At 49.9% G+C, this 25,603-nt stretch overlaps 1 protein-coding gene across 7 annotated transcripts in view; it reads right to left on the bottom strand.

The window, feature by feature from the left end:
• Positions 1-25,603, bottom strand: part of KMT2C (lysine methyltransferase 2C) — a 2,745,351-nt gene that overhangs the window by 1,895,389 nt on the left and 824,359 nt on the right. For all 7 annotated transcript variants that reach the window (XM_069647923.1, XM_069647922.1, XM_069647921.1 and 4 more), the window contains 2 exons: positions 4,270-4,374; positions 3,440-3,621 (listed from right to left, as the gene is read on the bottom strand). In XM_069647923.1, coding sequence (XP_069504024.1) covers positions 3,440-3,621; positions 4,270-4,374 — 287 coding nt within the window. The remainder of the gene's footprint in view (positions 1-3,439; positions 3,622-4,269; positions 4,375-25,603) is intronic.

Genomic DNA, 25,603 nt, shown 5'->3' on the forward strand with positions numbered 1-25,603 from the left:
GTTACAAAGTTCCAGCACTCTGGTGAGGGGACTTTTCGGACTCAATTCGTGTCTCTGGAGATCCAACAGGATGCCCACGAAGTATCAGCGAGATTCGGAAGACCGTGCACCACACAATGGCTTGAGGTCCCAGGGTATTGGTGTATTGTAACAACACAAGGTCCCAGCAACGCCTGGGATGGCTCAAAATACAGGTCTTTGAGTCTAGTGGGTCTCACCAGGCTCTGGGTCGGTGCCATCATTTTCAGAGTCCCCAGGTCGATTGGAAGGAAGGGCTACAGCAGGCTCTGGTTACACAGCCGGCTCTGCTGTCGCTGGAAAGCGTTTCAGCCGCGTTTCCTTCATCTTCCTCTTTGGTTTTGGTTCCAGTGGTCAACTTTTCTTCAGCTTCCATGTTTGCAGTATTTATCAGGAATTACAACACAACCTCTGCATTCTCTCCCCGCATTTTACAAGGGGTGGTCTGGTTGTCCAATCAGGACAGCCAGACCCCCACTGGCATTTGTCCCCATTCAAGCAAGGCAAGGGCTGGGGATTTTTGGACGCCTCCCTCACTTCCTGCTCTCACAGACAGACTGGAGCCTGGGCGGGGAGTCCAGAGGACTCCCGCCGAAGACAAAACTCGCACAAAGGAATTTCCCGCCCTGGATGTCAGGCCAAGAAACAAGAAACTACAAGAAACACTAAAATGGCAAAAAAAGAAGACACGGGCAATTTTGGTAAAAATGGACACCCTTTACTGCAGCTGTGGACACAGCCCACAGTAAAGGTGCACCAAATTAATACAAGGTATCACTGCCACCAGCCATTGAAGGTAAGCTTGTCACTAACAGACTTGTTAGAGATTTAATGTGAAAGGGGATAAATTGCATCGCCCCAGCACTCCACATAAGGTAGGGTGTGCTGGTTTCACTTAAAATGTAAAAGGGATCCAAAGATCCTTTCTACCCTTGGGAACTGTATTTCACTCAAGGTTAGCACAAGAAAGTTAAAAGGGGAGCCACCAGGGCAGCCCAGCAACAACAACAGGCACTTGTTGCCAATAGATTGTTAAAGAGGATAACTTTAAAAAGACACTATGGAGAGTCTTTAAAATGACACCCATAAAACAGAGTTAAAGATTCTGTGAGTGTGGAAAAGGGTTCCCAATCACTGAGGTATTATAAAAAAATATATCCCACTAATTAAGCAAAATGTTCTAGGTTTGACCCAGGTCAGGAAGATTTACCAGTTCTGTGCAAATCTTAACTACTAGTCGAAGACGACCTTCCAGGACAGGATCCCTTGATGCTAGGAAGTTGGAACTTGGCAGGAAGGTTGCTTGTAGCATGAGCTGGCGACCACCGAAGTGCCGGATGAAAATGCAGAATGGTGACCCTTCTGACACGGTAGCCCAATACAGAGCTGGTCAGTCCACTGGGTGGTCCAGGACGATTCCAAGGGCGCAGAACTGTGAGAAGACGTTGAGACTAGTTGGCCCCACCAGACCAAGGGTTGAAGCACTGAATAGGGCCATCTCCTATCAGGTAGTCCAGCAGGGCTTCACCGAGGAAATTGCAGGGAAGGATGCAAAGCCTCTTCAGGAGTCATTCACAGGTCTTCAGAGGGTTGCACGGCTACACAGGATACTTGGCTCCAACACTGACCTCCTGGATGGCTGCAGGACAACGACTCTTATCCCAAATCCAGGATCATGGCAAATACCAGGCCACCAATGGTAATGATCTGCACCACTCAGCCAGCCAGCCAGCCAGCAGAATTCCAATCAGGGACCACTGTTTCACTCATGCATGCATACCAGACCTTCTGGCACCATGGTTGTGAAATGGGACCAGACAGTCCCACCCATTTCCAGGGTCCACATACAAATAGTACACACAAGCCTGCAAAAACAGCTTTCCCAGGCAAAAGCATGACCATGTTGGTGATTTGCTGGCCTGACAAGGCAGGAATAAGGCCAAGAAACAATATGGTCAAAATACAAGCGAAATAAACATTGTGCAATGGCCATTTAAGCCAGTAGCCATGTTTAGTAGCCAGACAGAGTCAACACGAATGTGCACACAAAGTACCGCAAAAATGGTAGAACAGGTAACTGCTGCCACAGGCTTGTCTTTAGCCACATATAAAAGTAAACAAAAAATCCTAAGTGTAAAAGTCTAGGGTGATACCAATGTATCCCATGCACTGCATTGCAAGATGTGTGTGCAAAACAGGTAAAAAGTCAAAGACAAAAGGGAATCAGTCCCCCAGTAATAAAAAACTGAAGAACTGTTCAGTTTCCCCCATGACAAATGAGAAAAAGGCCATTGAAGGAAGCTCAAGGCTTCACTTCTCTGTTACAGACTCAAAAACAAAAGCAAAATGTTTGGGGGTCCATAGAATATGGAGGAAACGTTGCTAAAATCTTTCCCAACACAGTTAAACCCTATGAAGGTTGGGGCAGTTGGGGGGCAGCCACACGGTTTACCAGAACAAAGTGGCCTCTCAGAATTTGTACATGGCTGGTGTCTATGGAGGGAAAGCAGCAAAAAGATATTTCCTAAAAGGATCAATAACTAAAGTCCCCCTACACCCATTGCCATAAGAACTGACCAGTGCACCAGAACAAGGGCGCTAAGAAAGGGACGGGGGTTAATTTTTTACTTTTTTTTAAAAAAGACCACTATCCCAAAAATCAGTCCAAGGTCTCTGTAGAGATGTCTCTTATTAGTCACACCGGACACACAGACCAGCTGTGGAGACTTCAGTTATTTCCAGGCAAGGCTTTATTTTACATATGTACAATCTGTACATTGCTCCAGTTACTCTTGTTATAGTTACAGCATGCGTGGACATTGACCGGGACATGGAAAGGTATGAACACCACTCACAAAGGAGCAGACCCACCGGCCATCCATTCAACCCAGCTCAGGCCCCCAACTGACACTCACAGAACATTCACACACAGATCCACCCAACATTCTCCTGAGCTGCATTCATGCACCAACATTCTACAGCAAGCATCCAGGCAAGTGGCAAGACAATACAACATTACAACAGTCTCTCACACCCATATGCGTTTTTGTTGAGATCATTGAAGTAGATGGGAAATGTTGGGGTTTTACATTGTTAAATCTTGGAAGACTGTTGTACCAAGATTCCCAAAATAAAATAAGAAAATGGCACCAAGTTGTGCACAACAGTTATTATGATATTACTTACCGGATAATGGAATATACGTTAAGAGAAGACCACTAGTGGGAGTTGCAGGATTCGAGAAACTTCATGCACCAGTTGGTCGAAAAGAACACATGAACGTGTCCCAATAAAAACCCAACTGTAAATGTACCCTCCAGTCCAGAAAAATCGGTTACTAAAGAAACTAAAGTACATTTTTGTAGAGGGAACATAAAAATAAATGACACTTGGGAATAAGGTTTATGAATACATGAATTACCATTTGCATTTCCAGCCCCCTTTAGGGACCGTCTGTAATGGTGGATCAAGGCAGTACGTGTGGTAGCTGATGTCACAATCGTCACAAAGGAGTAGCCTTCCAGGATCCGTGGCCTTTCCACAAGCTTCACACACTGTGCATTCCAGGCACCGCCACCCTTTTTTAATTATCACTCTGGTGAGCTGCAGAAAAAGATAGGCAGTCATTCTCTGTACACTCATATCACACACTCACAATAATTAGTGCCTTTGAAGTCTTCAATATTAGCATCTGAATATGTAATGTTGAGGTTCATTCTGTTCAAGCATTTTGTATACTGCTCACCATCCAACCTCTCACTTCCCAAAGAGGTCTCAGGTAGTGTATGCGCTTTAGTTGCAATAATTTATGGACATTCAATTATATTTCCTACAGTTTTCCATATTTTTGCTCTAATAGCCCTTTATACAACTGTGTACAATCAATAGATAGGTTAATTAAACTCTTAAGACAATCTGTATTAAATTGGACAAATGTGAATCTTTATTGAACATGACTAGTATTTTAAATTTAGGATTTTGCCAAACTTCGCAGCAGGAGAAACTGCAGGAGAAACTGACAAATTTTGACATTTCACTAAAATAAATGATCGTCCAAGCTGACAGATTCTAGCCCCTCGCAACAAGAACGACCTAATTTATGTTGCTTTTAAATTGCACCCATGTGACATGTGGTGTTGTAATTTCAAGTCAGTGGAAAAAGACGGCAAGTGCAAAGAAAACAATATACTCAGTGTCACAAAGTAAGCTTAAAAAACATAAGAAAAATTGCATACAAAACTTAAAACTCACCTTAATGTTGACACAAAAAGGATGGTAGCATTGGCCACACTGGGAGCAGGCAAGCAGTCGTCCCTCAGCACCCTGGCCAAAGCTCCCACAAACAACGCACATATCCTACAAGTCATAAAAACAGATCGAAAGAATAAAGCTATTAGTACAGTGTTATAAGAAATATATATCCATGTATACAATCATATTCACAATATATGAACGCAGTGGTAAAGGAAATCTAGGTAAAAAAGGCTCCTATAATGTGCGTCTTCGTGCACACCCTTGTAATGCGCTGGCTCACCGCCATGGTAGATTCAAAGCACCTGAACTTGTGAGCATTGTGCCTCCATCCAAGGAAAGTCAGACCTTGTGCCTGCTGGATATAGGAGCGTTTAAAGAGTAAAGTAAAAGGGGACAAATATGGGTATTGAAGCTAAAGAGGGGCGATTCAGAGCAGTACCGTTGTGTGTTAACGTGGGTGCATGTTGGTCCATGAAAATGGCTAGGTTATAGTGCGAGACCAGAGACGGTAGGTTGTGTTTCGATATGCTAAGTATTATGTTTTCCAGACAGTCTTGGTTAACAAGAGCTCAAATGTAAAGCTGGGTGTGTAAGGTGTTCAGTGATGTGCTCGAGCAATTCAAATAGATGTATAGAATAATTTACATGCGGTTCTGATAATGTAAAAAACACAGGTGAATGCCAGAACAGTACGAGTTGGACATGTCAAAGGAGAATGTGTTTGGTAAAAAAAAAAAAAAAGGAGAAGTTATAAGTATTGGTAGAAAATACAGACATCCTAGCAAACTGGGAAGTTCTGAATGACAGTGAAGGAAGCTGTAGGTTTCTCGCCATAAAGTGGGGGTCTGCAATCTTTGCCACTCCCAATGCTTCAGATTACATCTCGATTCAGACCTGGACCACACTCCATAATTAAGGCCACATCTGATCTGTATTATACTCCCGTCAACATTGAGCAATGGGTAGTTTGTGTGTATACTCTCCAGACTGCTTGTCTCTTCTCCAGCATACATAATAGACAGAGGGAGCAGTCTCTTTGATTCTTTGTGAGGTGAGGCAACTTGAGATGGATTTATAGAATGCAGCCTAGTGGACCAATTTAAGGAGCCCGCCCTACTTATAGTGAGGAGGGGAACTAGGAGGTTAGTGTTAAGAACGCTTTCTCTTTAGGCAACTTTAAATCCATTTCTGCTTTTGAATCAGCCCTGACTTTTTACAGGGAAGGGAAGCCTTCAGGTAAACTTGACTGGCCTTTTGCTCATTTTGTCAAGGCGAAACAGATCAGTCCTTCGGACTATAAGTACTGGGAAACAGATTCTCTTATCCTTTGGGCAACTTTTTATCAGTGCACACAGCATCTTACAATGCAGTGCAGTCGGGAATACTTATCACCCTCTTTTTTTTTACACTTGGGATTTTTGTTTACATTTATATGTGCAAAGACAAGCTGGTGTCAGCAATTACCTGTGAACTTTTACTAGTAAGAGCACAGATTACCCCTAATATGACAATTCAGATTTCATTGATATATCAAGCACCTTCCCAAGAACTAGCACATTTTGTAAGACATGCATTACTCACCATAATTGCATTTCTATTGATTGCATCTGCTTAGATACACATGCTGTGCATATAGTCTGACATCTAGAGGTAATTGTTGAGTATTGCATCTTTCTTTCGGGGATCGAAAGGGCCGACATGAGCGTGCTTGTAACACCATCCCTAACGTGACGTGTAGTGTACCCAAAATCCATCACGCGTCGAGGTCCCTCCGATTGTGTTTTTTCTGCTGTGAGGGAGCCTATGACTATCGTGATTGAGTACATAGAGTGAGAAAGGAGTAAAATGTCTATGTTCCTTCTACTCCAAGAGGGGAGGAAGGGTGGGCGCATGTGAATCTAAGCAGATACAATCATCAGAAATGCTATTATGGTGAGTAATGCATGTCTTCTTGTTAGGCAGGATTGCATGCAGTACCCTTTGGGTGCACTACAACAACCCTGACCTCTGTGCGATATGAACCCAACCTTTGGTATAAGTGTACTATACAGGTTGGTAGCGTGTTCAGCAGCCAGGCTTATCTCAAGAGGGGTCATTGTGAGCTGTAGGGCAGTTACATAGAGGTTCACAGTGGCAAGTATTCAAATAAACTCTTACACACAAGGTTTCTTGATTAAACAATTATTCATTTATCTAAGTCAGTTTGAGTAAGCCTTCTTCAGAAGGGGGCAATATAATAGTAGGAACAAGTTACTTAGCTGAAACGGTTGTTCTCCAGCATGGGTCTGGCATGGATTCACATGCTCATGAATATTCCCCGTCGTCAGCCCAGGAATCCTCGGTAAAGCAAAAATCATCATCAGTTTCGTTTCTGATCTGTCTTTCTCAGTAGTAACCAATCACTGGTCTCTGGGTCATACTACCCCCAGCCAATGACTGCCCTCTCCCTAAGCCCCGTCTCTGGCAGCCATCCTCAGATTTGGCAGCACGCAAAGTGGCAGTATGACCAAGTGAAGAGCCGCAGAGGGGTAAGGAGGGAGGGTTCGCATGTGAATCCATGCCAGACCCATGCTGGAGAACAACAGTTGCAGGTAAGTAACTTGTTCCTTCTCCAGCATGGGGTCTGGCATGGATTCACATGCTCATGAATATAAGAATACATAGCAGTACACACATGCACAACCAACGGGAGGTGGCAAAGGCTCAACATTAAGCATTACATCAAACACTCAACATTAAGCAACTCTTACCTCCTCACCAGGCTCACCTTAGGCGAACAGGTTGCGTAGCACCGCTTGGCTGACCCTGGACTCCTCCCTGGAATCCCAGTCGACGCAGTAGAATCTCGTGAAGGTGTGCGTCGACCTCCACGTAGCAGCCCTGCAGATGTCCAGCAGGGGCACACCAGACAAGAAAGATGTGGTAGCAGCGATAGCTCTGGTCGAATGGGCTCTCGGACGGCCAGGCAACGGTCGGTTTGCCGACCGATGACAGTGCATGATGCAGCCGGAGAGCCATCTGGAAATGGGAGCCTTCGAGAGAGCCTTCCCTTGGTTCACAGGTCCAAAGTTCACAAATAGCTGTGACGTCTTCCGAAAACACTTCGTGCGGTCCACGTAGAACTTCAGCGCTCTAGCCACATCCAGCGAGTGCAAAGTCCTCTCGGCCAGTGACGAAGGCGACGGGAAGAAAACAGTTAACACCAAGGGCTTGTTGATGTGGAAGTCCGACAGCACCTTGGGCATAAAGGAGGGGTGCGTCCTCAGCACCACCCTCGTGTCGTGAAAAGTCAAGTATGGAGGCTTGCAGGATAGGGCCTGGATCCCTCCCACTCGTCGTGTGGAGGTGATGGCCACAAGAAACACTGTCTTCCACGAAAGGAACTTCAACGGTGCCGAATGCAGGGGCTCAATGGCGCCCCCATGAGCCTGGTCAGCACCACGTTGAGCTCCCACACCAGGGCAGGGGCCTTCACCAGCGGGAACGATCAGAACAGTGCCTTCATAAATTCCTTCACCAGACGATGGGACCACAAGGACGCCTGTCCTGTGGTTCTGGTGTATCGGGAGATCGCAGCCAGATTCATCTTGGAGGCGTGAGGCAGTCTAGCCTTGGCCAGCAACAGTAGGTACGGTAGCACTTGAGGGCCTGTAATCCGTAGAGGGTTAATCTTCTGTGCACGGCACCAGACAGAGAACCTCTTCCACTTATGTCCGTAGCACTTGAGAGTTGAGGACGCCCTGGCCTTTGCAAGGACCTCTCTGCAGTGAGCCGGGATATCGTACCCTCCAAACTCTAGTGCTGCAGGAGCCAGACCTGCAAGTTCAGCGACTCCGGGTCGTGATGAAGTATGGCGCCTCCTTCTCTGGAGAGAAGATCCGCGTCCGTCGGCAGCTTGACTGGTGCGGACGCTGACAAGTCCAGAAGGTCCGGGAACCAGATCTGCCTCGGCCACGCCGGTGCGACGAGGATCATCCTGCACAGGGCCCTCTTGAGCTGGTTGACGAGACGGAGCAGCAACGTCAATGGAGGAAACGCATATAGGAACAGGCCGTCCCAGGGGAACGATAAGGCATCGCCCTGCTAGCGAACCTCTGGCACTTGGAGTTCGTCGCCGTCGCGAACAGGTCGATCTGCGGTTTTCCCCATCATCGGAAGAGTCGATCCACTTGATCCTGACGTAGTTACCACTTGTGGCACGAGCGCAGCTCCCTGCCGAGTGAGTCGGCGATGGTGTTTATTCCTGCCAGATGAAAGGGCACTAGAAACATCCCTTGGGCGACGGCCCAATGCCACAGATCCTGGGCTTCCTTGGAGAGGGATGGGGATCTGGTTCCTCCCTGCTTCCAGATGTAGAACATCGTGGTGGTGTTGTCGGTGAAGATTCTCACCACCTTGCCATTGAGGGACTGTAGAAAGTACCTGAGGGCCCAGAACACTGCACGGAGCTCCAGGATGTTGATGTGAAGCGGTTTCTCCTCCGGGAGCCAAAGGCCTCTCGCATGAAGTTCTCCGGTGTGCGCTCCCCACCCTTCCAGGGAGGCATCTGTCGTCACCGTTATCTGGTGGGATGGGGTCTGAAAGTCTGTGCCCACCGTCAGATGAGCGCGGGTGCCCCACCACCGGATCGCTTGTCGGAAGGTCTCTTTGAGCGGAATCCTGTCCTCAAAGCTGCCAGTCGCTTGGATCCAGCGGGCGTCTAGGAACTCTTGCAGAGGGCGCATCCGAAGCCTGCACAGGCACACGAGATATATGGAGGACATCATCCCGAGGAGGGACTTGATGGACCTCACCCTGGCCACATCCGTGGCCAGCAGACGCTGCACCTTGCCCAGGATGGCCTTCGTCCTTTCCTCCGACGGCGAGGCCAGGCACGCCACTGTGTCGAGCTTGGCTCCCAGAAACAGTGCAACTTGCGACGGGACCAGGTGGGATTTGGGAAAGTTGATGGAGAATCCCAGGTCCGTGAGCAGCTGGACGGTCTTTGCGGTGTGATCTACGGCGAGCTCCCTTGTCCTTGCTCGGATGAGCCAGTCGTCCAGGTAGGGGTAGATGTGGATCCCCTGCAGGCGCAGCCGCGCCGCCATCGGTGCGAGGCACTTGGTGAACACCCTGGGTGCCGAATTCAATCAGAACGGGAGGGCCTTGAACTGGTAGTGCCGTCCTTGGACCACGAACCTGAGGAACTTTCCGTGTCCTTTTAGAATGGGGATGTGGAAGTACGCATCCTCCAAATCCAACGACGACAGGAAATCGCCCTCCTCCAGCTGTCCCAGCACGTGCTGGAGGGTGACCATCCGGAACTTCTGTGCCTTGATGTACTTGTTCAGTCGTCGCAGGTCCAAGATGGGGCGCCATCCTCCTGTCTTCTTTTTCACGAGGAAGTACCTTGAGTATACCCCGGAGCCTCTTTGGGACGAGCTCGATGGCACCTTTTTTGAGCATCGCCCTTACCTTCAAAAGCAGTTGAGGGATGTGATTTTCTTTCCTGGCCACGGGTGGAATGCGGGGGCACTTTAGAAATTCGAGGGCGTGCCGCTGGGCCAGGGCATCCAGCACCCAACGGTCGGTGGAGATGGACTCCCACACGCTGACGAACTTCGCCAGCCAGCCTCCCACCAGGGTGCTTTGGTGGGGGCCCGACACCGCTGTCGGTTCAATCTTGCTTGGAGGACGCCTTGCCGCCTTGGCCTCCCTGGCGACGAGGGTGGGGTCCACCCGACTTGCCTCGTCCTCTATAGGCTTCCTGAGACGAGGAGCGGGCTGCTTGGCGGTACGTAGAGGACCCTCCGCCGAATCCCTTGGAGACACCCTGCTTGCCTACGGTGCTCAGAAAGGACGGCATTTGTTGCCAGAGAACGCCTAGGGCCTTAGCTGTCTGTGTCCGCCTTGATGGCTTGGAGGGACTCATCCACTGTTTTCCCAAACAGATTGTTCCCGTCAAATGGCATGTCCAAAACCTTGGCTTGTACGACCTGGCGGAAATCCGTCGCCTTGAGCCACCCTCGTCGTCTAAGGCAAACGCCATTGCCTAGCTGGCGGAAACCGGTGTCGGCAATGTCCATTGCCACCGTAATGGCGTGATCCGACGGCACTTCGCCTTCTTGCAAGATCTCCAGTGCCTCGGCCCTCTTGTCATCCGGTAGAAAGTCCAACAGGGGGGCGATCTTGTACCATAACTCCCTGTCATAACGGGCCGCGAGGGCGTTGGCCGCCTTAATCGTTGTTGCCGCCGACGAGATAACTCGTCGTCCCATTGCGTCAAGCTTCTTTCCTTCGCCGTACGGCAGGGAACTTTATGTTGAGGCCGATGCGGCCCCCCCCCCGGTGATCATTGCATGGAAAGATCCGATCTCGTCGGGCGGGGAGGCCCGGGCTGGGGGTGATGGGAGCTCCCTCCCGTCATCACCGCTGTCGTATCTGTCGGTACCCGTCGTGGCCATGTCCGTTCCCGTGTCATCCCTAGGGACGGGGGACGTGGGTAAAGGCTGAGCAGGCCGCGAGGACTGAAAAGGCGGGGCTGGATGGATCCGTCTTCTCTTGTTCAGGGGGCTTCCTGCCGGGCCTGGCTCTGGCTCCTCCGTCGAGCCTGGTTCCGGATCCTCCGTCTGTAGTAAGGGCAATCTCATCCTTATCGCCGAACATAAGGATTGTATCGCCAACAAAATGGCCGCCAAGTTATCCTGCGGCTCCGGAAGCGACGGGTGACTAGGACCCTCGCCGGTGCCGCCGTCACTCTCGTCGTCATCTTCGTCGGGATCCCTCCCGTGGGGACAGGCCTCTTCGACGCCCTCGTCGAGGCCCTCTAAGACTTCTACCACCTCCTCCTCGGATGCTGTGTCCGTGTCCACAATGGCCACCGCCTCCCCCCTTTTTCCGCCAGGGTCTTCACAGGGGTCTTTTCGATGGGTCTGAAAGAGGCTTCCCTCTGCGGAGGCAGGGAGACTCTGGGCCCCGAGGTCGCCTCCACTGGTGTCGCCTCCACTGGTGTAGCCTCCGCAGGCTGCGCCAGGGCCGTCGCGACTTCCTCGATAGAGGCCTTGGCCGGGTGAATCAAGGCCTTTACCACCTTGTGTGGGCCTGTGGCCTTTACCTTGGGGGGAGGGTCACCGAATCGCTCCCCCTCGGCCGGATCCTTCGAGCTCAACCGGGGACTCTCCAGAAGCTTCGCCGGGTTCTCGCCCTTCCTCTTCCCTGAGCCAGAGCGTTGGCTTGTGGTTTATGGCGCTGGAGAGAATACGCCCTGCCTGGCAGCCGAGGAGCCCAACCGTTCGGCGCTCCCGGTGCCCACGGACTCGCGGTGCTTTGCCTTCTGTTGGGCCCCTGTCGCCAGGGTGCCCTCACAGGACTTAGAAGACCGCTCAGACTTCTTCTCACCTGACGGGCTCTTTCCTTCCAGCCAGTTGGAGAGACGAAGGTGTTGGTCCCTGATGGTCCGTTCCGACATGTTCCCGCAAAACGCACAGTCCTTCTCCACGTGTGTTTTGTCCTCATGAAAGCAGCAGAGACATTTCGAGTGCTCGTCCTCCTTGAACACATTCTGCAGCTTGCATCCAGGGCAAATCCTGAACAGCTTTCCGGGCATCGAGCTTCCTTTCTCCTGGGCCATGTTCCGGTAGGCCGCAGAAACTTCTGGACTCCAAGCAGCGTAACTCGACGAAATCTTCACCCTCGAGAGGCGTAGAAAAATCCGACACAGTTCCCCGTTACTCGGATGTAGAGACGGTGGAGCTTGAGGCTCTATTAGACAGAAAAATGAGAAATTCTCCTTGAAAAAGCACAAAAACGCAGCAAAAGCTCGAGAGCTAATCATTAGGACTCCCAACACTTGAGCGTGCGGTAAAAATCTGAGGATGGCTGCCAGAGGCGGAGCTTAGGGAGAGGGCAGTCATTGGCTGGAGGCAGAATGACCCAGAGACCAGTGATTGGATACTACTGAGAAAGACAGATCAGAAACGAAACTGATACGGATACTGATTTTTTCTTTACCGAAGATTCCCGGCCTGACGACGGGGAATATTCATGAGCATGTGAATCCATGCCAGACCCCATGCTGGAGAAACACGTAAATACACTACAAAATACACACTCTTAGTTTCTCTAAATCAGAAAATTCCCATTTGGGATGGCACAGACAATTCCTACACCCTCGGGTGACTTAAATAACTGGGACACTGGACATTAATAGATCACTGTTGCATTTAGAGCAATAGTTAGGGATATGTCAAAGAAAAAGATTAGAAAAAAACAAGAGATCACACAAATATTCTGAAGCCGGTAGGTACTTTTGGTAACCCCCACAAAACATGTCAGAGGGAAGAAGAGTCATTCAGGGAGCCAGGCCAAAGTCAATTGGGCAAAAGTCTGGGTGAGCTGAAGGAATTCTTGCAGGTAGGTAAATGTCTTGCACAATGTTTTTGACGTCTTTGTAGAAAAGAATATATCAAAGTAGGGTCACAAGAGAAGGCTTGTAAGGTAAAGAAGCTGTTAGCAACTCTACAGAAGCAACAAAGACAAGTCTCCACTGAGAACAAGTGAGGTTACACAACAGGAGGTAAGTTCTCTTAGACTGTACGGTACCTTTGGTTAGAAGAAACCGCTCCAGCTGGCCTCTGTTCCTGTGTAGCTCTGCAGACCCTGTGTTCCTCGGCCCCAGTCCTGGGGACAAGAGGGAGTATGTCTGGAGGACTCCTGCGCTGCAATGGGACAGTCGGCGACAGAAAAGGACCAACTTCTATTCAGTGGAACTTCGCGGTTTCAGCTCCTCGCGTCTCAGCAAATAGCACCATCGGGGACTCTTGGATGTAGAGATGGGCTTTCCTTGCACCTGGGGTCCAGCACTCTTGATGTGGCTCAGGCTCGTCAGTCCTGCTTCCTGGGAGTCCGGAGGATCTTCCTGGAGCTCTTGGCCAACTTAAAAGCAACGCACACGATCTGGTATTCCTCTCCCTGGCTCTTCGGTTTCCAGCAGCAACTGCAGTGGAAATACAACTAGCTTCAAGAGGATGTCCAGGTGGCTTACTTTGGAGTTGATTGGTCCCACCAACTCAAGGGGAGAAGTCGTCCTTACAGGGCTTCTTTAGTTGAGGCAAATTCAGAGTTTCAGCACAGTAGCAGGGATTCACGGGGCAAACCAATGGTCCAGGAGTTGCAGCAGGTGTCTCTTCCAAGTTCTTCAGAAATCCTTCGTCCAATGGTCGACTGTCTTCCAAGCCAAAAAGCTTCGCCTTTTATGCAGCTTTCTCCCATTCATTCCAGCCTAGCTGTCATTCACCCAGCAGAGACTAAGCACAGGGAGTTTCAGGCACCTCCCTCGCCTCCTGCCCCCCGCCAGACACCCTGGAGCCAGAGGCAGGCTTCACTCGTTAATCCCGCCAAAGACTAAACGAACAAAGGGACCAAACCTGGTTTTGGCGCGCAGAGTAAATCTCAAGAGGGACCTTTCCACAAAAAAATGGCGAAAAAAGAAGACCGGAACCATTTTGACAAAAATAGCACCCTTGGGTGCTTCACTGCAGCTGCAAACGCAGCCTGCTTTAAAAGCACCCCACGGTAGTTAAAAGTAAACCACTGTCACCAGCCATTCATCAAAGGGTAACAAAATTGTTACATGAGAATCTAGACAACGAGGATACTAACAAACCTCTCCAGCACCCTATTGTAAGATAGTGTGTGCTGGGTCTAGAAAGTTAAAAGTCTAAGTAAAGTCAATTTCACTTCACTACTCTTGGAAACAGTAGTTTATCCAAGAGAAGGTATTTAAACTTTTGGGAAATCTGAAAGACTTCCCTGTGCCACTGCACTGAAGGTGTTGTGTGGTACAATATAAAAGATAATGCCTAGGGAGTTTGTCATAATCCACAACCAAAAGTAACAGCGCACAAGTCATAGCAAAAATACATGAGTGTGGGGAAAAAAGGTCTCACTCTCTCCAGGTAATGAATTAAAGTCCTCAAAATCCAGCAAAGGTGCTGGGGATCTCTAAGGTAGAGAGGAATTTGATCATTTCTGAGAATTCTCCCTAACACTTCTGATGCTTGTTAATCTGCTTAGAATCTCATGCTGTGAATAGACTAGCGAGCAGTACCCAGAGGTGGTGGTGGGCTGTGTGAAGGAACAGTAGAAAAGATGTCTTGACACCGGTTGTCCCACCTGAGAGTGATCTAGAATGAGTATCTAGGCAGTAGTGTTGTGTAAAGGTGTGTATAGAACCCACGTTGCTACTTTACAAATGGACTCAAGAGGAACATTTGCAATGAATGCTATGGAAGACCCACTGTCCAGAGTACAGTGTGTTCTTGGCTTGAAGGGCAGATCTCTTGGCAAGAGTGTAGCACAGTGTGATGCAGTTTACGATCCGCCTTGAGATGGCCGATTTAGAGACAGGGTCCCCTTCTCTAACAGCTGCCACTGAAACGAAAAACTGCTTTGTTTGTCTTAGGCGTTTCGTTTTTTCCAGATAATTTATCACTGCTCTCCTCACATCAAGTGGGCTTCTTTCTGCCATGTTAGTGGAGTTCAGGAAAAAGGTAGGTAGTTCTATTAATTGGTTCACATGGTATCTCGAAATGGCGCAAACCGTAGGTGAGTGCGCAAACCGTAGGTGAGTGCGCAGGACCACCTTATCCTTGTGAGTCGTGACAAATGAGTCTTGAACTGAAAGGGCCTGCAGTTCACCAACTCTCCCGATAGATGTGACTGCCACCAGGAAGGCTGTCTTTTAAGTGAGCGCTTTAAGGCTAGCCTTATGCATTGGTTCAAAGGGAGGCCCCATTAGTCTTGTCAGTATCACATTCAGGTCCCATCCGGGTGCTGGGTTTGAAATAGGGGGATGAAGTCTTGTAACCCCCCCCCCTGCATAAAAGCCTTGATCACTGGAATTTTCTACCACAAAACCCTTTTCTGGAAAGTGCTGTAAGCCAAGAGTGCAGCTACGTGGACCTTCAGGGAAATGAAGACCAGACCTGAATCTAGTAGGCGAGTCAGGTACATAACAATGTGCCTCATTACACGGTAGGCGGTAGCCATGGCGCTATTAGCGCCATGGCTACCCCCTTACCGCATTCCGGGCCCGTGTTCCCGGAATGGGGACTTACCAGGTCATTCCGACCTTGGCGGGACCGGTAAGTCCCCATTCCGGGAACCATTCCCCATTCCCATTTGAGCCCCAAAAGGGCTCAATGGGAATGGGGAAGGAGCTAATAACGGCCCCGCTAATAGCGGGCCCGTTATTAGCTCTGAAGTCCCTCAACGGGTCCCTTCCTTAACGCTTGGTAACACGGTAAAACCAGGCGTTAAGGAAGGGGCCCGCTAAGAGACCTTGTAGTAGGGCGGTAAGGGATTACCGGCGCCGGTGCCTTTACCGGTGCCGGCAATCCCTTACCGCCTACCGTGTAATGAGGCCCAATATGTGTTGGTGAGCAGTCGATGTGATTGACGCTCTTGGAATTGCACCAGATGACGAACCGTTTCGATTTTTTGGGTAGCAATGTCTGGTGTTAGGCTTCTGTGCTTCAGTATGTCCCTGAATCTTTGAGGGAGTTTGAGGTATCCGAACTCTATGCTTTCAGGAGCCAGGCTGCCAAGTTGAGAGTTTGCAGGCATGGATGAGCGTCCCCCCCCCCCCGTCCTGTGACAGCATGTTGTACGGGCATGGCAGTTTTCTTGCCGGTCAGACCGACATTGCCATCAGTTGAGAGAACCAGGGATGGCGGGCCCACATCGGGAAACCAGAATCATAGTGACTTGAGTAGGAGAGTCCAGGGTGTGGGGGAACGTGGAAAAAGTAGACATTTCCCTGACCATGCTATCCATAGACCGTGCCCCTTGGAGCGGTTCTGCGGGTATCTGGAGGAGGAGTAATCTGGGCATTGTGCGAGCTCCAGAGTTGCGAACAAGTCGATGTCTGGGAAGCCCCAGTCTGCGAAGATGTTGAAAATAATGTCTTTGTGCAATCGCCACTCATACAGGTAGTGGGACGTCTCTGCTGAGCACGTCCGCCAGAAGATTGAGTTCCCCTGGAAGGTGTTGCGACAGGAGGAACATCCTGTTTGATAGTCCATTTCCATATGTTCTGAGACAGTTTGGATAGCCACGGAGAGGGCGGGACTACTTGCTTGTTCAGGTAATTCAAGGCCGAGGTGCTGTCTGAGGGGACTAGGACTGTTTCCCTGTAGGTGTGTTTGAAATGCCTTCCAGCAATTCCAACAGGTTTATGTGGTTGGATGCCACCGCTGGGGACCAATTGCTGTGTGCCATCTGAAGGAGGTGAGCCCCCCCCCCCACCCAGTCAGCGATGCATCTGTGGTGAGTGGCTTCTACTGCTGGGGTGGTGAAGGTCTTCCCCTGCAAGAGGTTCTCCCTTGACCACGAGAGGGGAGAGGGGAGAGGGAGAGAGAGAGAGAGAGAGCCACTAGATCGTCCGATTACCCGCGGGCCTGAAACCATTGGCTTGAGAGCCACTCTTGCATGGGGCGCATGCGCAAATGTGTGTGAGGGACTAGATAAATGCAGGAGACCATCATCCTTAACAGTCCCATGGCTTTGCTTACGATAACCTCGCGATTGACTACATAGTGAGGGATCTGGAACAGCATGTTTTGAATCCTCTCGGAGGGGAAGACAAGCCCGTCTTGGTCCGAATTAGAGCCCCCAGAAATTTTTTGACTTGGATGGGGTCTAGGCTGGACTTTTCCTCGATCGAGAATTCCAGACTGAAGAGATCTACTGTCTTTTGGGTATTTGATAGGCATGTTCCGTACAAATCCCCCGTTATAAGCCAGTCAAGGCAAGGAGATACTTGAATGGGCTGCCTGCGCATGTGAGCCGCCACTACCGTCAGTACCTTCATAAACACCCTTGGGGCTGAGGCAATGCCAAAGGGAAGGACCTTGAACTGATAGTGCTTGTCCTCTATCATGAATCTTAGGTACTTTCTGTGAACCAGCAACATTAAAATACCAACGTATGCATCTTTCATATCCAATGTGGCCATATAATCCCCCTGTGTTGACAGGGGGATAACTTCCTGCAACGTTGTCATTCTGAACTTTTGGGGTTTGACAAATTTGTTCGCTGGGCACACGTCTAGCACAGGCGGCATGGTGAGATCCTTTTTGGGATCAAGCAAGTACACTGAATAAATACCCTTGTTTACCTGATGAATGGGGACGACTTCAATGCACCCTTTTCTTGAAAGACCTGCACCTCTTCCAGCAGAAACTGCAGGTATGCTGGAGATAGGAGTCTGGATGTTGGTGGATGGTATCGAGGTGGCCGGAGGAACTCGATACAGTAACCGTGGGCTATTGTCTCGAGTACCCACTGGTCTGAAGTGACCCCCCCCCTCCCATGTGCGAAGAAAAGATGTTAAACGTCCCCCGACCGGGGAGGCATGGGAGGGGGCCCGGACTGTTAAGACATTTTTGAGCGGAGGCTGGGGAGCCTCTAGGGGTGGAGTTCCTACCCCTGCCTTTGCCTCTTCGCTGATCCCGCTGTTGGCATTGACTGGTGGCAGCTGCACCTTGTCCGTAGGACCTTGGCATACCCCATGTTCCATACTGATTATGTGGGGAACAGGAAAAAGATTGTCCCCGAAAGGAGCTGCAAGAATTACCTCCCCGCTGTTGGTAAGGTTGAGCAGTAATTTGGTTAAGGGACTTGAGTCTCATACTCTTTTTTTTGTTGTTTCTAGGGCACCGTCCATAGCTTTCCCAAACAAATTAGAGTCCTCCACCAGTTTGTTTATGAGTGAGGCCTGGGTTTCCGGTTTGAACCCTGAGTTTTTGAGCCAAGTGTGCTGAGTGCCCTGGGCTAGAGTCCGCCCCGCCGTCTCAGCTGCATTCAACGCATTCTTGCGGATGTTATGGGCGACCAGTTTCCCTTCCGAGACAACCACCAGCAGGAGTGATCGTATCAGTTCTTGGACTTCCTGGAGACCCCCTTGAAGTAAATTCCACTGCACATTACCATAGCTTGCGAGAAGTGTAGCGTTATTAGCAATCCTGGTGGAATATGCCGCTGAGGTTGTGATGCGTTTGCCGAGGGCTTACAACTTTTTACAGTCTTTTTCGGGGGCTGTTGTGAAGTAGACAATGGTACCCCGGCTCTTATCCTGGTAGTAGTAACTACTTGTCAGTCTGGTGTGGCATGCCCCCGGATGTACAACGGGGCAGAAGGGGAGGGGCGAAACAGTTTTTTGACCATAGGGTTAATCCTGTACAGCCTCCTGAGGGGCAATCTGAACATTTTCTGCAGCCCTTTTCAGGAGTGCATTAAATGACATTTGATCATCAATGGGTGAAGCTGGTCTCGGTAGAGGCGAGGAGGGGGGTGGGGAGAGATGAAGACAAAGGGTGTCTGGGTCAGGTGTAGAAGTTGGTGAAAGCCAAAGTGTTTCGACAGCAGGCTATCGGCCCCAGTCCGGACATGGGTCAGGTGAATCCTGCCCAAAGGGATTGTCTTGTTGGTCATAGGGATCTCCATAGACCTCTTCAGGTTCCGAGTATTCAAAAACCTCTTCCTGTGGAGTCTGGCTGTAGAGTTTTTGTAACTTTGGAAAACTATGCCAGGAATCCTCCTCCCTAGGTCTATTAGGGTTAAAATATTTGTCAGAGAAGTCTAGAAATGTAGACAGCTTGTACATCCAGCTTTCAAACCTTACTCTGATCCATGTAGATGACCCAGTGGGGTCAGGAGGGAAAGGCTCTCCAGGAGAAAAGGGGTCCCAAGAGGGAGTGGCCTTGTCAAAGTCTTGGAGAGGGGCTGGGACCCATCTGAATACTCCTCTCAACGAGAAGATGTAGACTTTGGCTTATTCGCCGAAAAAATGATGTTAGCGAGACTCTCGCGTAGCTCTGGCAGGTTCAGGAGAGATTTTGACATGCCTGTAGGCATCATCGAGGTCTTCAGCACCGCCGAAAACTCTGTGGCGGATGCGCTCTTAGATGGCGCGTCGGCGTCCTTCTGTTATTTTTAGCAGAGACGCCCTTGTGTGTTGAATGCCCGGACGCATGCCGAGCCGACGGATGCCAGGAGGGCTGCCGATCCAAGGGATCAGAAGGCGCTGCTTAAATTTGCAACTGGCCTGTTGGCGTCTGTTGCTTCCTCAACTTATCAGTCGAGGGAGCGCGTAGGATTGTATGTTTATCCTTATGTGGTGTGGGTGTGCCCCTGACACCGGGATGTAGCTTCCCCAAAGCACTACCGGTGGCCTGCCTGACTGGGCAGGGAACGGGAAACTGGGAACCAGACTGTTCCTCGGGTAAGTCTATGGCCTCCACATCGGAACCATGGCTGCCACTTGAGTCCTCGTCACTCGAGGCGCCTGCGCCGAAGGAACCACTCTCGGCCTACTGCATGGGGTTGGCCGCCCACTGCTTCGTCCGCCGATCTTTTAGCGTCTTCGGATGACAAAGTTGGCAGGACTTGCAGGATCGCTCGTTGTGATCACGAGGTAGATACTTGTTACACTTTTGGCAACTCTCCATCCACTAATACTTTCCGTTACAGGACAGACAGAACTTAAAAGGAGTCCTCTCCATAGTAGAGGTAAAGGGCGGCAGCCAGACAAGAAGGGAAAATAGAGGGAGGAAAGGAAATGCATTCTTAAAGAATCAAACTCTGGGGCCCAACTCTCCCTACTGTATAGGCCCGGCCAGAGCGCGAGGCCAGCAGACGACAGCGTCGACCGAAGTACCAGTCGCCGAAAGTCAGATCTCTCCAGCATAGGGGTCCACAGCATTCGAAGACCAAAACGACCAATGGTCGTGGGACAAAGTTATACGTTTTGCAATATTTCTCTAGCGAGCGTCACATATGAAGAAAAAAAAATCTGAGGGACCTCGATGCGTGAGGGATTTTGGGTACACTACACATCATGTTAGGGATAGTGTTACAAGCACGCCCATGTCGACATCCCCCCTTTCGATCCTTGAAACAAAGATGCAATACTCCATGCTTAACATTAGATGTCGGACTATATGCTCAGCATGTGATTCTAAGCAAATTAACAAGCATCCGAAATGTTTCTTCACAGCCGATTGCAAACCTAGCCCAGATTCATCCCAATCGGTTTCTGATGGGGGATTTTAATCTCCATCCTAATGATCCTACAGATATGCACGCTAAAAATCTAGTGACTAGCCTTGCTAACTTCTCTTAGTCTACGCAACCATCTCCATACATACTGTAGTGGAAACACCCTTGACCTAATCTTTTCTGAAAAAAATACTTACTGCCACTTTTGCCCCTCTTCCAGTGCTATGGTTGGATCATTTTATGCTACCGTTCACCATTGCCTTATCACTCTGCCCCCATAAGTCCACAAACTGTCTTCAAACACGTCAGTTCTGGAACAGGGTAGAACCCAATATACTGGAAGACCACCTGGTCGCTACTACCAACCACTCTCTGGTGTGTGACGGACAAGAACTGTTACACACCCTTTTTAATGGTTTAACCAAAGGTAGCAGACTCTCACTCAAGTGGAAACTGTTTGGACGGTCCAAACCGTGCACACCATGGTTTACCACCAATCTGCAAATTTGTAAACGAGTTTGTCGGCGCCTTGAGCGCAGTCGGCGTACTAACTACAACCAGGAAGCCCGAACAGTTTATAAGCAAGCTGTAATTCACTATAACAAGATGATTGGTGACGAAAAATGAAGGTTCTACGCTAACCGCATTAGTGAGGAAGCATGCTTTTCGCAGGAGCTCTTTAAAGTTGCCAAAGAGCATTCCTCGCTTCCTCTGGTGAAAGACAATACGTCCAGTTCACAGACGCAATGTGATGCTACCTTTTTTACTGGCAAGATTAGCTGCATTCGGCAAGCCATTACAGACAAAAGTCACCCTTACTGAGGTTGCTCAGAAGACAGGGCCCCTACCGGACTGGTCAAACCAATCCAAACGGTGCTATTTCAATTTGAACTCGTGGATGACACAATCGTGTACAGGGCTCTGAGCCAGCTTAAATCAGCATCCCCAATGGACCCTGTTCAGATATACATTATTAAGGCTCTTCCCCAGTAAGCTATTTCTGTTTACACTGCAGCTCTTCACTATTCATTTTCTTCAGGGTAACTCCTGCCCTGTTGAAGCATGCCTTGGTTACTCCTCTCCTAATAAAGCCTCACCTTGATCCTTCCATAGTGGAGAATTACCAACCTATGTATCTGTTGCCAGTTTTAATGAAGATTATGGAGGTTGCAGTCACCCAGCTTATTTCCCTGTTTTCTGGAAAACAATTGCTTACACCCCTATCAATCGGGTTTCAGGCCTTTTATGGGCACAAAGACTGTCATGATCTCACTTTTGGATGATTTAGCCATGTACAAGGACCGCGGAGGGGTAGGAGTGCTGATTCTCTTACCTATCTGCTGCCTTTGATACTGTGGATCAGGGCATTCTCTTGGGCCTTCTGGTGCAGTTTGGAATTTCTGCCTGGTTCTTGCAGAAAATTCTCCAACTGTCTCCATTCATGCCCGTCCACCTCCTTCCTTCCTCTCTTGTGTTGTGCCTCAAGGATCGCCTCTGTCGATACTTTTGTGTAATCTTAACTTCCGTCCGTTGGTGGACCTCATCCCGAAGTTTGGGGTTCTTTTCTACACGTATGCTGATGACACAACTATTGGTGTTTCGTCTCAACTCCCCACTACTGATCCCCCACATAAATTGAGAGACTGCTTGTCAGCTATAGGCAGATGGATGTCTTCTAACTGGTTGAAGCTCAAATGGGGGAAAAACTGAAGTGCTCGCGTTTGGTCCCCAGATGGCAACTAGAACCTGGAGTTCCCAGTTTTCGCCCGATTCTCTGGGGCCGTGCCCTAGCGTGTCAGAACAGCTTAGGTGTGAGGCTTCTCCCCAATAACTCCAGTGAAGCAAAGATATCGCAAGTCTGTGTTAGGTGAGTATTCCTAAAGTCCACCTGGAGATGAGACTATAAAACTATCCCTTGGTGTACAGGTCCCAAACTTACTATAAGTCTTTACTACCCAAAGGATTGGTAGAATGGCAGAGAAGCCAGGCTCAACTTGTGAGGAGGATGTGAACTGTAGCTACGTACAATGGATCCAGTCAATACAATAGCCCAAAGAACTCTTGCACACTGAACGTTACAATAAAATATAGGTTTATTTTATATGCACAAGGCAGGAAAGTAAATACTATTTTGAAATAGGAAATACACAGGAAATATAAACAATACTTTTCAAAGTTGCCTGCTTGAATAGTATCTGCTCACGCTTACAATCGTTACAGAAAATAACAGTAATGACAGTTCTACAGTATAATATGTAATGCCGCGGACCCGCATTTCTTTCAGAGTAGGGAGTAGAAACAAGTTGCTTACCTGTAACTGTTCTCCAGCATGGGTATGGCATGGATTCACATGCTCATGAATATTCCTTGTTGTCAGGCTGGGAATCCTCGGTAAAGAAAAAAAAAAAAATCAGTTTCATCTCAGAAGTGTGTCTTTCTCCTAACAACCAATCAATGAGCTGTGGGTCATACTGCCACCAGCCAATGACTGCCCTCTACCTAAGGCCCTCCGCAGGCAGCCATCCTCAGATTTGGAGGCACGTAAAGTGGCCGCAGGACCAAGAGAAGAGCCGCAGAGGGGTAGGCGGGAGGGTTTGCATGTGAATCCAGCCCAGACCCATGCTGGAGAACAACAGCTACAGGTAAGTAACATGTTCCTTCTCCAGCATGGGGTCTGGCATGGATTCACATGCTCATGAATAAAGAATACATAGCAGTACACACACGCAAAACCACAGGAGGTGGCAAGGCTCAACATAAGCCTCTCTTACCTCCTCACCAGGCTCACCTTGAAGCGAACAGGCTGCGCAGCACTGCTTGGCCGACTGACTCATCCCTGGAATCCCTGTCGATGCAGTAGAATTTGGAGTGCGTCAACCTCCACGTAGCAGTCCTGCAGATGTCGAGCAGGGGCCCACCAAATCGGAACACCGTTATAGCAGCGATTGCGCTGGTAGGATGGCCTCTCGGACGGCCAGGCAGCAGCCGGTTTGCCAACCGGTGACAGTGGGTGATACAGCCGAAGAGCCACCTGGAAATGGAAGCCTTGGACAGGGCCTTTCAATGATTCACAGGACCAAAGTTCACAAAGAGCTGAGAAGTTTTCCAGAAACTTTTTGTGCGGGCCACAAAAAACTTCAGCGCTCTAGCCACATCCAGCGGGTGTTAAGTCCTTTCAGCCGGTGACAAAGGAGTCAGAAAAATCACAGGCAACACCAAGAGCTCCTTTAGTCTAGAGCGAACTTGTCCTGGAAGATTCCGGACACCTGATTTCAACAGGCGTCGAGGAACACCTGCAGTGGGCGCATTTGTAGCCTGCAGAGCCGGGTGAGGTAGATGCATGACAACATAATGCCGAGCAGAGAGTCGATGGCCCTCACTGTGGCGATCTTCAGATCCAACAGCCGTTGCACCTTGCCCAGGATGGCCCCTACCCTCTCGTCCGACAGAGAAGCCAGATATGACAGTGTTGAACTGGGATTCCAGGAACAGTGCGTCCTGCGATGAAGTCAAGCAGGACTTTGCATAATTCACTGAGAACCCCAGATCCGTCAGTAGGCAGACTGTCCTCACCGTGTAGTCGGCGGCGATGTCTCTTGATTCGGCCCGGATGAGCCAGTCGTCCAGGTAAGGGTAGGCGTGGATCCCTTGCAGTCGCAGATGGGCCACCACGAGGGCAGGCACTTGGTGAAGACTCTGGGTGCCGACTTCAGCCTGAAAGAAAGGGCTTTGCATTGGTAATGCTTCGCCTGAACGACGAAGCACAGAAACTTGGTGTCCTTTGTGAATGGGGATGTGGCAGTATGCATCCTCCAGGTCCAACGAGGACAGAGTCTCCCTCTTGTAGTTGTCCGAGCACATGTTGAAGAGTGACCATTTGGAACTTCTGGGACCTTATGTATTTCTTTAATCGTCGCAGATCAAGAATGGGCCTCCAGCCCCCGGTCTTCTTTCGTACGAGGAAACACCTTGAATAAACTCTGGAGCCCCAGAGCCGCTTTGGAACTAGCTCTACCGGCCATTTCTTTAGCATGGCCCGAACATCAAGCAGCAGCTGAGGGACGCAAGTTTCCTGCCAGGCCACCACTGGTATTTGGGGACATCTTCGCTGGAACTCCAAAGTGTATCCGTGGGAGTGAGCGTCCAGTACCCAACGGTCAGTGGAGACAGTCTTCAACACGCTGACGAAGTCTGCTAGCCAGCCTCCCACTGGGGTGCATGGGTGGGGGGGCCAGACATCCCGGCCAGTTCATTTTTGCTTGGAGGTAGACGGGCCGCCTTGAAGCAGCCCCTGTTGGTTTCTTGGGCTGAGGAGCGGGAGGGTTGGCAGTATGAAGAAGCCCACGCCATAACCCTTTGAAGATCGGGGAAACTTGCCTCCTGAGGACCGAAAAGGACGACAGTCACTGCTGTAGCATGCCCAGGGCATGTGCTGTCTCCGTGTCCGCCTTGATGGCCTGTAGACACTCATCAACAGCCTTCCCGAAATGATTATCTATGTCAAGCTGCATGTCCAAAACCCTAGTCTGGATCTCCTGTCCAAAGTTTGTGGCCTTGAGCCAGCCACGGCCGCGAAGGCAAAAGCCATTGCCCATCTGGCGGAAACCTAAGTCCGCAATGTCCGTAGCCACAGTGATGCCGTGGTCTGCCACCACCTCGCCCTCTTGCAGAATCTCCAACACCTCTGCCCTCTTATCATCGGGGGGAAGTCCAGCAGAGGTGCAAGCTTGAACCACAGCTCCCAGTCAAAGCGCGATTTGACAGTAAGGGGGTTGGCGACCTTGATGGTCATCACTGCAGAGTAGATAACTTACATTCCCATTGCATCCAATTTCTTCCCCTCATTGTCCGGAGGGGTGGACGCTGCCAAAGACATAGAGCCCGACAACGACTTCTTGGCCACTGCAGAAAGCATCAAGTCTGGCAACGACTGGGCCCGCAAGCAATTAGGCGCAGAGTCCGGCACCCTCTACTTCTCTAGGCAGTCCCTCTTTGCTCGGGCCGTAGAAGGGTTCTTCATGAGCGCCAATCCTTCATCCAAATGTCAACAAAGAGCGTGACCAAAAGGATGGTCTTCCTCTTCGCCTTGCAGTGCTGGTATAAGAAGCCCTCCTTCTCCTCCAGCGTGAGCTGGAAGAGCTTGAATGCTCTGGAGATCATTGCATGGAAAAATCTGATCTCTTCCGGCAGAGAGGATCTGGGCGGAGGAGACTGGAGGTCCCCCATCCCACCGTCGTCGTTGCTGTGTCCAACTCAGTCTCATCTGTTGGGGGTGATGGAGAAGGTGGCGATG

The sequence above is a fragment of the Ambystoma mexicanum genome, chromosome 2q (assembly GCF_040938575.1).
Source record: "Ambystoma mexicanum isolate Mex_15411 chromosome 2q, UKY_AmexF1_1, whole genome shotgun sequence".
Classification (NCBI taxonomy): Eukaryota; Metazoa; Chordata; class Amphibia; order Caudata; family Ambystomatidae; genus Ambystoma; species Ambystoma mexicanum.